This window comes from Clinocottus analis, unplaced genomic scaffold (assembly GCF_023055335.1).
Source record: "Clinocottus analis isolate CAN_PGR_092001 unplaced genomic scaffold, fCliAna1.0.p SCAF_5, whole genome shotgun sequence".
Taxonomy (NCBI): domain Eukaryota; kingdom Metazoa; phylum Chordata; class Actinopteri; order Perciformes; family Cottidae; genus Clinocottus; species Clinocottus analis.
This window is the reverse complement of record NW_027176207.1, coordinates 8,720,028-8,732,444: the sequence shown is the minus strand read 5'-3', so window position 1 is coordinate 8,732,444 and position 12,417 is coordinate 8,720,028. Positions and strand designations below refer to the sequence as shown.

The 12,417-nt window shown below is 40.7% G+C and overlaps 1 protein-coding gene across 1 annotated transcript; it reads right to left on the bottom strand.

Moving 5' to 3' along the window:
* Positions 1–3,346: 3,346 nt before the first annotated feature.
* On the bottom strand, positions 3,347–12,097 carry gucy2d (guanylate cyclase 2D, retinal). The gene is made up of 18 exons (XM_068600420.1): positions 11,248–12,097; positions 10,811–11,112; positions 10,307–10,679; positions 10,125–10,209; positions 9,915–10,023; positions 9,654–9,773; positions 9,498–9,578; positions 9,172–9,348; positions 8,925–9,081; positions 8,683–8,832; positions 8,180–8,328; positions 7,922–8,085; positions 6,328–6,520; positions 5,796–5,970; positions 5,119–5,217; positions 3,770–3,864; positions 3,604–3,686; positions 3,347–3,431 (listed from the first exon to the last, which is right to left on the bottom strand). Exons 1-18 carry the CDS (start codon positions 12,095–12,097, stop codon positions 3,347–3,349), a joined length of 3,447 nt encoding a protein of 1,148 aa, XP_068456521.1.
* Positions 12,098–12,417: the final 320 nt, after the last annotated feature.

Here is a 12,417-nt window from a genome sequence, read left to right as displayed (position 1 = left end):
AACATTTGAATCATTTCATGAAGAAATATATGATCTTATGTCTCCGGTACACAAAGGACAAATTTGATTTGGTATACAAAGGATCTTTTAAAGAAATCTCTGGACCTAAAGCAGAAACTATACTCTGATACTGAAGAAAAACTACAATTTGGTTTTACGCTTTCCACGTCTAAAAACCTGTAAATTCTCGGTAAGTTACTGTAAGATGGTGCAACTAAAATGCAACTTCAGCTCAGTGGAGGTCGTGTTTCAGCGGGAAATCCATTAAATAAACATGCACAAGATGTATCATTATTTGCAACGTTCAGGAGGAAATTCAGACCTCAACAGGGTTCGCTTACGATGTGCAGCGTGTTGCACAGAAGTTGCATTCTGTAAAAGCTGTCCCTTGCATTTGGATTGTTCCAGTACAGAATATAACAGTGTTAAACCAGCCCAAAAGTTGTCAGCATCATCTTTTATAATTGAGTGACGTTTTGAAGTTGCTGATATTGTGATAATAAATTTGACCCTATTCGATGATGAGTCTTTTTAAGCAAAAATGATGAATATCGTAATACCAGAACTTGTCTATGAAATCATTTATTCCCTGCTCAGAGAAGAGGCATCATTACACAGAGTCTCTATGAGTCTGCATAAGGATACACTGAAGAGTAACATTTTACATCGGCATTTATACACAGAGATCAAAGGTTAACAAAGCATGTTGTTTTAGGTGGATGCTCGAACAAAGGTTGAGACCATCTGTGGTTTAAAGGATCTTCGTCCTGTCCTTAATGTATGACCTGTGCACAGAATGATTTATTACTTCATCACAGCTACGGGAATGTTATCTCATTTGCATTTGACAGAAGAGGAGTTGCATTAAAGATTTCTAAGATAAACTACAACTCAGAATATAAAATTCCCATTACGTACTTTCAGTATGTCATTCCTCGTTTCGAAGTGTTTTGCCCATTTACAACACCTCCATTTCAAAGCTTATAGCTTGTTTTAAGTAAAAAGTATGAATTGACCAATATAAGGAACTAATTTTTCCTTATTTACTGAACGTGTGACATATTGGACCCTTGTTTTGAATCAAAGTTAAATACTGTCAGAGCACCATTTGGGAGAATAGCCTCAACACACTTACGAAGACACAATCTTCACTAAAACCATCATTTATTTACAGAGACACATTGAGAACACTTTAAAAAGGAATAGTACAGTACATTCAGTTTTGATGAGATCAATCTATTTGGCAAATTGATTAAAAATCTAACAAACGCAGGTCCTACCTATATAGAATAACTCATCAAAAAACATTCAGTAGCTTTTTCTGTGCCAGTGATTAACACTTAATGGTGTGAAGGACACCAAAAGAAACCTGATAATCAAGTCATTGCATTTCTATTTTTCGTCGATGTTAGAAGGGGTCAGCAAGTGACCTTCAAGGAAAAATGTTTGCAGACTGAAACTGCTGTTGGAGAAAAACATCACATCCCGACCTTGCTTCAATATCAGTGCCGCAGCAGACAATTAACAAGCCAACAAAGAGGGTGTGAACAATGCCGTTGCTCGCTCCTTAAATTCACTGCGATTAAATCCTTGTTTTTTTGCCGTCCTCTTTTGTGTCAGGGGTTTAGGAAACCCAAGCAGAAGGAAAAACTTCACTAAAAAGTCCCTCACTCTGCAGGACAAAAACACAGACTAACTATGTACAAATTTACAGTATGTACACATCCCCGAGCCACACAGAAATGACTCAGAGGACTATGTCCTCTCCTTTTGATATGCTTTCCCCCATATTCTGTAAATTCCCCTGGGGTCGGGCACAGGAGCGACTTAGTGAACATTTGTTCTCATAGGACCTTCAAATGCAGCCGCTGTGTGGGGTCCCGTGGAGCCGAAAGAGAAACTAATAGGCCAAAAACTCAGACACTGCGAGACATAGTCATCTAGAAGTCTGCGCCTGCACATGAGAAGGCTCAATCTGCTGAAGCACATTATCGGAGATAAGATTTTCAGCCAATTGCATATCAGTGCAGAGCAGAAATACTGTGTGTGGCAGAAATCAGGTCTCCCCATTGCTGTCCTATTAAGAGGCTGTTAAACACAGAGCTGTACAGTACACTCAGCCATGCATGCAGCATGTTTCAGTAATAGGCTAATTGTACTTTAGGTGAAGCGACAGAGAAACTGCATAGTCGTTAGTGAACAATAGTTTGGGTCTTGTTTAATGTTGCGCACATCTCCTGAGATTTGGTAGAAAATGTTAGCAAAGATATAAACACAATGTTAAAAAACAAAACATGTATGTATAGTATCATGCCATTATTAAGGAAAGAAGCTTATCTTTAAAAACAATATCTTGTGTCATTACATGTTGGGTTGTATTCATTATTTCAAGTTTTGCAGATGTTTTGGCCTCAAGTTCATTTCCAGTATGTATCGTTATAATTAATAAAAGTCATCTCATCTGAAACTTAGATCTTTGATACACTCAATTGAATTGATGAGTTAGTCAAATTAACTCAAATATGCCTATCGCCGTAAGGGAATACAATGTGACAACATCACAGAGATATTGTTATTTTTTTGTCCATCTATATTCATCTAACATTAAATAAACAAACCAAATAATTTGATTGAAACATTTTAATCATGTTTGGATTGTATGGCTTCATTCATCAACTGTGTGAAGAATCAGAGTAATGCTGCTACCAAAGCAATATCAGAGCTGAGCTTTCAGCCCTGACGGATCGATCCGGTGCTCTCCAGCTCAAATTACTGTGAAAATGTTTCAATGTACTAATTCCAAGTTGTTGTAAAAGGTTAATTCTCCGAAAGTGAGTGCTCTACTTTACCCCAGATGAATAGTCAGGCACTAATAGCTTCCACCCTCGGGATGTTCATGATACAATATCTCCAATATCTCTACAAAGCACAAAGATTAGTACAAATACGAACGACCGTACAAGTACATCCAGAATTGAAGTACACCAGTACGTATTACACAGGACGCTGTAAACGACTCATCCATTACAATCCCCTCCTCTGTCCTCTAAACCGATACATTTTGGGATCTGTCATTCAACCTTGGTGTGCATATCATGCTTTATGTGTACTCTATGTTTTGTTGAATACAAGTTGTGCTTTCTACTATAAAGATTTTTTGAGTACAGAAATGAATTCTCTTGTCACTGGTGCTGGATTGATAGTAGATTATGGTTGTTGCATGCGTGTTCAACTCCTCCTCAACACATCTCTCGGTGTGGTTTTTTCACTGAAAAACAATGTTGATCTAGAAAGTATCTCTTTTCATCCTGGGACATTCCTTAAAAAAAAAAAAAAAAAAATCTTCCTAGCCCATCTTCTTCTGTCGATCCAGGAATTTTTGTCGTCTGTCAGGAGGAATCTCATCTAACGCGATACCATGATTGGCTCCCCTGTAACAGGAAATACAGCTTTTCATGCACTGAGATTGAAAGAGCACCACATGCCAGTCACACCTTATCTTGCTACAACGTGAAGTTGTGCTACATTAAAATGCAGTGAAAAGATGAAACAGACAAATCACCTGAATGCATATGTGGAGGAGTAACCAAAACATTCCCTTACCCTGCAAGGTCTGGAGGAATAGGCAGAGGCTTGTTGAAATCCTCTCTTCCTACCAACCAATATGTGTACTCAATCCCTTTTCCCTGAAAATAAACAATCATTAGAATCCATGAGCTGTCGTTACGATGCCAGGGTCACTGTGTCACTGTGTTTCTATTCATGTTACCTTTAACTCTGTCATGCCCCTGGTGTCAATTTTGTATCCCAGATTCAAGCTCTTAAGAACGTCGACTGTGCTTCGGTTGACATGGATTCTGTAAGCTGTGATGGAAATGACAGAAATACACGGCAGCATTTACACACCGGAACTGCTTTAATGTCAGTTGAACATGTACAATCTTTATTGTCTTTGGGACTTTAAAATGATAATATCTGAGAAATTTAGAATCAGGCTGTTATTTAGGCATTAAGCCACTTGGTGGCAGTAAACTACTCATTAGTATATTGCTGCTAAAAGCACATGTGTATAATTGTTATTTTAGCTTAGCAGTGGTGGAAGAAGTATTCAGATCCTTTACTTAAGTAAAAAATCCACAATTTGAAAATAATCAACTCCAAATTATAGCTCTGCATTCGAATCCTAACTTCAGTAAAAGAATTTAACAATTATCAGCAAGGTTTACTTCAATTATTAAAAGTAAAAGTACTCATTGTGGCGTAAAATGTTACTTGTCTGTATTTTACTATTATATATGATGCTTATTGTATGATTATTACTGCTGCATCAATGTGTTTGTTGCATTTTACTGCGGTAGATGTTTAAGGTTGTGTTTATTTGAACTCCTTGGTACACTGTTGGGTAGTTCAACGCCCTGTTTTTAGCTTTGTGACAATACATTTCCCAAGAGGGTATTATATACTTTAATTAGCTAATGTAATTTCTCAACACATAAAGAAATAATTAATCATTTAGTTCATCAGAAAAATAATTGTTAAAACTAACTAAAGCTTTGAGACGAATGTAGTGTAGAAAAAAAAGCTTTAAAACTTAAGTGGAGGATAAAATATAAATCTGCATAAAATGTAAATACTCCAATCTGGACTGAAATACCATACTTTTACTTATTCGTATATAGTCGATCAGACTACTGTGAGAGTTCAAAGGTGAAGAGTTTTATTTATTACAGTATGATCTTCTGGGAGCTCCATCAATTTGAAGAGTTTTATTCCTAAACATAAGTGCACTTGGCAGTTAACACGTGAGTTCATACTTAATTTATTCAGCATGCAGAGCGTAGCGGAGTCAGACTTGGTCAGTGACGTAGACATTTACACCGAAACTTCAAGTTGGCCTTTAATTCTGCTGATAGTCTTAAAGGATTTGCAGGACTCCTCACTTAAAGCCCTATTTAGGCTCAGGCAGCATGCACACCAACTACACATGTACACTCACAACCATGATATATATATATATATATATATATATATATATATATATATATATATATATATATATATTCAAAATGATTTTAAAAAGAGGAGATTTGTCTATATAATGATGTTTTAGACACTCACGCAATCCTGTGGACTCCATTCGAGATGCCGTGTTGACAGTGTCTCCAAACAGGCAGTACCGAGGCATTGTAAGACCCACAACTCCTGCTACCACTGGGCCTGCAAAGCGCGCGCACACACACACACACACACACACACACACACACACACACACACACACACACACACACACACACACACACACACACACACACACAAAATTGTGTGTCAATTATTTTTCTTTCTAGACTTCTGATCAATTTTCATTTAAATAAAAGTACGCAATTATTTTCCCAAAACAACGACTAGCACTTCTGTGTACATAGAGAAATTCAAAGAATTTAGAATACATCTTAATTGTGCAGTGTGTTAATTGGATGACAGCGCTCTAAGCGGATAGCCTTTCACTGTTCCAGGACTAAGTTCCAGACGAGGATGAAGAAGGTAAAAATACCTCTTTGCCTTAGCAGCTTGGGCTCCTGTACTCTTCTTCCTCCTGTACTCGTATTCCTCTCATATACTGTACAGTTTTTTTTAATCACTCTGGAAGGAGGTTTTGATTGATTTCCTACCATATTACTCATTATTCATTCTACATGTATGTGACTCTTAAAGGAATCACTCATAGTAAAAAAGCAACTTTACGACTGTGTATGGAGAGAGCATTACAGCACAAAAAGGATGGACATATAGCTCACCAGAGTGCAGGCCGATACGAATTCTGACCTTCAGTTCAGGCATGTGCCTCATCTTGAAGGTCCCGATGCAGTGGAGGATGTCAAGAGACATGTTAGCCATCTCGGCTGCATGACGGTTGCCGTTTCTGGTGGGGACACCTGAGGCTACCATGTAGGCATCTCCGATAGTCTCCACCTTAATACAAAAAAAACAAACAGTTTATTAAACACACACATATATACAGTATATATACACATACACAGTATACATACATACATACATACATACATACATACATACATACATACATACATACATACATACATACATACATACATACATACATACATATACCACTAGTTCAACAATGCATAGCATTCTCTGGATAAATAGGGGACATAAATTGATGTGGCATATGTGTTCCTGGATCAGATCAGATCAATATCAACACACAGAATTCTAGATCGAATTCTCACAAACATTTTGACGGGAAATACAAACGATTAGTAGTGGAATACAATAATTAAAAAACTACAGTTACTATACACTCACCTTGTAGACATCATGCAGTCCAATGATGGCATCAAAGAGTGTGTAGAGGTCGTTGAGCAGGTCGACCACCTCGATGGGATCGCTGAGAGCTGAGATGGTCGTGAAGCCCACGATGTCACTGAAGTACAGCGTGACCTCGTTGAAATGCTCGGGCTTGACGGGCTTGCCTGTTTTCAGCGCCTGGGCTACGGACCTGGAGGAGGAAGATGATGAGTGGAAGACACGCCTGAGGTGCTGAAGCAGAGACAGTCTTGAGACTGAGCTTGAGACCACTTAAAGTAATCTTACATTTTCTTGGGCATCATAAACCAACTTTTACAGACATACAACGGCTTTGTCTTTCTCTTATTGATCCTTAAACAATGCCACTTTGCAAACAGGCAAAGTGGCATTTCTAAAAACATGACTGAGATACACACAATAACAGCAGGATGTGATTCTCTCCTCTCAGTGTGTAAGTAAAATACAGGAGAGAAACCTCTTTTTGGCAGATCAGTGATTTCAAACACAAGTAAGATTAAATATGATATAGATTCAATATCACTAGTCCAAAATCATGTCAAACACAGTTGAGCACATTGCCTTGCAAAAGTAATCACTTCTTGCACTCATTACTAGTTGTCACATAACAACTTGGAATTAAAAAATATTTTTTAAATTGTATGTTAAGTAGTCCAAATTAATGAAGTGAAAAGAAAAACAACTGTAAAGTGGTGTGTGCTTATGTATTCAGTGTCTTTGTGATGAAGCCCCTAAAAAAGGTCTGGTCATACAAATGACCTGGTCACCTAATTAGTGAAATATTATCCACCTGTGCAGTCTCAAGTGTCAAATAATGTGTCACATGATCTAACAGAGCAGCATTACATTAATCAATAGACTGAACTACATCAAATCTGCCCAGAGAGAATCAATACCCACAGACCAGACAAGAGAAGCGAGAAAGAGACCAAAGACCACAGAGAAGATTAAAGTGTCTGTGCATAGGACCATTGGCAGGTTTGTTAAGAAGCCATATTCTTTTTGTTTTCTAATTATGGATTTACCAGTACTTTGTTAGATCACGTGACACTTAAAGTGTACATAGGTGCACTCTATTTAAATAACGATGTGATGTCATCAATTGATTTCCATTGTGATGTTGTTTAGGGACAATTCTAACATCAAGCTCGAAGACAGAAACTGAAGATCAGCTACACTACAAAACATACAGGAAACACAACTGAGGGGTCGATCTGTTGGAAAAACTGAGGCACATCATGCAGTATTGTCAATGTGTATTCTTTGGTGACCCAATGATATAATTGAACACATTATTGATCCCTTAGAGAGAAAAAAAGAAACGCCCTCCTATAGAAATAGACTGTAACTAATTTCAGTGATAGTAGACATTCTTCTAGCACATGGTTGCTTGCAAGTCCTGCTCGCAACCATGCTAAAATGAGACTATTTCTGACCTTTGACCTCCATGAGGATGCAACAGAAGAATAATGTTCTGTTGTAATTGTGCTGATGCTCTATGGGCCTAAAGATCTTTAGTGAGCATGACGTCACAGTTTTTGTCGTGTGTTAGGTAAAGTTGCTGGACACTCACTTGGGCAACATCTGAGCCACCAGCTTGTCAGTCTTCTGCCTCTCCACCTCCAGCTCTTCTGTCCTCTCTCTGATTAGATCCTCCAAGTTGGAGGAATACTGCTCCAACATGCGCAGCATGGAGTCGATGATGTTGGTCTTCTTTCCTTTAGTGATGCTCTTGAACTGTCGTGTGAACAGGAGGAAACAGGATGTTCACACAGAATAGCAAATAAGGAGTAGATGTGGATTGAAATGTGTTTTTTTTTAGTGTTTTTACCAGCTTGAAGATCTCCTCAAAGGTCGGCCTCTTTTCTGGCTCTTCACTCCAGGCGTATTTCAAAACCTGTATCACCTCCACTGGGGACTCGTCCACAGACAGGACAGGCCGACACAACGGAGGAGGCTGTTTGAGTTTGCCGATAATCTCTGTAAACACACACAGACGTTGTGTGTGCGAACACAGAAATAAATAAAAACAGACAAAACACTTGATACGGAAAATGTATTGCCTCTAATGTGATTTTGTGCACCAAATTTTGTCAAAATAATTGGGCAGCATATTCAACGACAATCTTAATATTTGCATTTTTCTTTCCAGCTCAGTGTCAACTGTTTAGTAGAAAAGGTGAGCGGAGAGCAATACATATAATAAAATAGCATGTCATTATCCACACAGGTGGGGAACAGAAAAGACAGGATTTCAAATAGAACATGCACATGGCCTTCTACAACTTCACTTTTCTTTTCATCCTTCGGGGTTAATAACCCCAGATCACTCACCCTTGGTTGGCATGTCCAGCATGCAGTAAGGTGCAGAGCGGGAGATGACCTCCTGCCCGACAATGGAGAAGCTGTAGACATCCCCAGCGAAAGTGCCCCTCTTTCTTAGACTGGAGCTTCTCAGCAGCTCAGGAGCCGTCCAAAGCAGACCTTTACAAATAAAGTAAGTAATAAATAAACAAATAATATTGATAGGTACAAGCTTTGTTACAAAATGTGTTAATGTATGCACATGAACTCACTTTCTGGCTTTTCCTCATCAATGTCAATGCCTTGGGCCATCAAAATTTCATTGAACCCATAATCTGTCACCTTCAATACAAAGCGCCCATCGACCACACAGTTACGGGATTTGAGCCGTCCATGGATGATGTCACGATTGTGCAGGTACTTCATTCCCTGATGACAGTTTGAGGAAAACGTGTGAGTGATGAGGCAACATGACAAGACGGGAAATGAAATGCACGTTGGTCATGTTGTCTCTCCTACCCGAATCAGATCCATTAACAGGGAAGACTTAAACATCCAGTCAAGACGCACTTCCTCATTGCTGATCAGATTCTCCAAGCTGCCCCTGGTGCAGTGTTCAGTCACAACAGCAAGGATCCCAGAGTCGCAAAACAGTCCCAGGAACAGATTGAGGTTCTCATGCCTCATGTCTCTGAGCTGATTGGAAGACAATGGAAATAACAAGATACAAGTTAATAAGTTTGATGCGTTTTATTGTGGGAAGGCACCAGACCAGTCTATATTTGGGGTTTTATTGCAACAGAGGAAAGTCAGTCATTGTGATAATGACACACACATTCACTTACCTTGACAAAGACCAACTCAGTGTTGCTGTTGATACCCGATACAGGTCCACCGGGGCATTTCTTCAACCAAACCCAGTCACCCTGGGAGAAACACAAAACGACTCTTTGTGAAAAAAAGGACAAACAGAAGTTTATTAAATATGTCAGTCACCTTACCTCAAACACAGCAACATTGGAGCTATCTGGTGTGGACGCCATGTAGCTGCGACCGGACACAGAGTGCTGAGGTGTCTTCAAATCGAGCTGGCTTTTCAGGATACTTTCGTCATTGATCCTCTGCTCAAATACAGTTCAAAGAGGATGGGGCAGCTCAGAGTACATACTATTTTAAAAACGACTGTCATACAATCACATACTTGCAAAGCAGAGAGAAGCAACATACAGACAGTAAAGCCATAGATTTAACAAGGAACTTACCCTTTTGCTGACTTGGGTGTTGATGAAGACCAGGTCGTCCAGGGTCAGCACTACCTTTGTTGATCCACCGGTACCACCTCCAAAGTTGAGCCCAATCCTGCCACTTTTCCTGGACAAAGAAAGAGAAGAAGAAAACAATCAGGTTTTTTGAAAGATCACACAAGACTGCACCAGAAGGGAAATTATTATTTGATACTGTGCGGTACGTACTTGAGACTGATAAAGAAGTTGGAGCTACATCCAATGACTCCAATAAATGCAAGAAGAAGAAAGAAGAAAGTGACTGTGTCCAGGCCTTTAGGAAGAGAAGAAAAACACAAAAATAGTTTAAATGCACTGAATTATGGAGCAGTGCTCCAGCTAATATGTATGATTATTACTAGTGCCCTCACCTCCGGTACAGGCAAAGTATGGGCTAAACCAGCAGCCTGAGTCTGTGTATGGCGAGCTGCCCGCAAAATGGATCGAACGGCCGAGGTATTTCAAGCTCCCGACCTCTCCATGTGTATGCTCGGCATCCAGAACATGAGTGGAGTAGAGATAGTGGCCAATGCCACTGTAGTCCAGCACTACATACTGAGCTTGCATGCCTTCACCGTCTCTGCCAGCCTTCAAGTACTGATTAAAGCCATCAAATTCAAAGCCGCCCTTGCTTTCACCCAGGATTTCACCGGTAACCCAGCGGCCTCCATTTGCGCGGGCCTGCTCAGCAGCCATAGCTGTGTAGTAGATCATGTTGTAGATGGTGCCAAAGAATGGAGAAACCTTACAGAGGAGACAGTAATGTGATGATTTTGATTACATTCAAATGTTTATAAAAGTGCCTTTGTGTATCCTCTTCTAGATTTGTAATATATTACAATACACTGTACACAAAAGTATCCCACAAATCTCACCTGTTCTGGTGGGGTTGTGGTGCGAATTTCATAGCTGTCCTGAGCGTCTCTGAAAGCCTCATTGAAATTGCGTTTTCCAGAGTCCATAGTGATGGTGAGGACTCCGTCATAGGCTTTGCGCAGCTTGGTGTCATTGCCCAGCATATAGTAGGGTGCATCATTGTACGGTAGTGAGTAGAGGAGGCTGTCGTAGGGGATAAACACGTAGCCACGATCGATCATACGCATGAACAAGGCTGTTGTCAGAAGCTGGTACTGGGCTTGGCCACCAATCAGGACAGAGGGCATGCACATAATCACCACTGTGGAGAGAAGTGGGATTCAAAACGGATTCATTTGCATGACTCATGTGGACTAAAACAATGTGGAGATGGATTTAATGTTGTTACATTTGTGTTTTTGTTCTTATTTCAGTCATCTTCACATCTAAAACTCACCTCTGACCCGGTCTGCTTCCCGCACTTTTGCCAGCGCTCTCCGAGGACCATCTTTGTCGGACTCCATCGTCACCACAGGGTTGACAGGAAGGCCAAGAGCCCTCAGTGACGAGGCCAGCTCCTGACCTGTGGCTTCCCACAAATCTGTCTCCTCTGAGACTATGGCCACATGGGCCCAACCAAAGTATCGCAAAACAGAGAAAAGTACACGAGAGGACAGTGGCAGCGGCCGCAGAAAGTTGGAATACATCCCCATTTTATTCATGTTGGGTTTGAGGCAAGCCCAGGAAAGAATCCCAACATCCCACTCTTTTGCATACAAAGCGGCTGAGGAGCAGTAGCCTGGGTTAGCTGGGCCCAGAAGTGCAGCACTATAACCTTCCAGCTCAGCAAAGCGAGCCAGGGCACGGGATGACTTGCAGTCCTCATTGACCAGCGTGTAGTCATACCAGTAGCCTTTATTGAGGTAGGGATCTTTGTTTATGCGGGCAGTGGCGAGGCGGGCTGCCAAGTCAGGTAGTGCTTTGGAGTATAAGAGGTCACACGTCCAGGGTCCAACCAGGGCCACCTTGAAAGTGGTCGCCCAGGTTTGACAGGGCAGAGATGAGAGTATGAGCAACAGCAGAAGGAACCAGTTCCCAGACCAACTCCTGGAGCGTCGCATGGGGGATGATGGCAACTGTGGTTTTGATGATGAAGCTGCTAATGATTTGAACACACTATATCCACTGCAACTGTTTGCAGCCACTGTTCGCACACATTCTTTTCTCTTCACTTTTATTGAATCATGCTGCCATCGTGGGTGGTAAGACAGGTTGTGCAGAAAGCGAGGGTCTCTGTGACTTGCCATTTTCCTCTTACAGCTATGCTTGAGCCACAGCACGGGGGCGCAGAGTTTATGGTGACTAGCGTGACAGTGAATGTGTCTTTGTGGATAGGACTGCCTCCCTTGGCACTCAGGAGGCCTCTAGTCCAAAACTGGACCGGCGATGAGACAACCCCAAGTCATCACTGTATCCAGTGAATAAAAAAAAGGTGCAATTAGAAAGTGTGTTGCTAAACAATTTAACATGATCTGCTTTTGCATCTTAGGATTTGTGACACAGACAAGGATACCTTAAGGCTTAAACAGTCAATTAGGTACTGGCATGATCCCTGACCTGAAGCTGC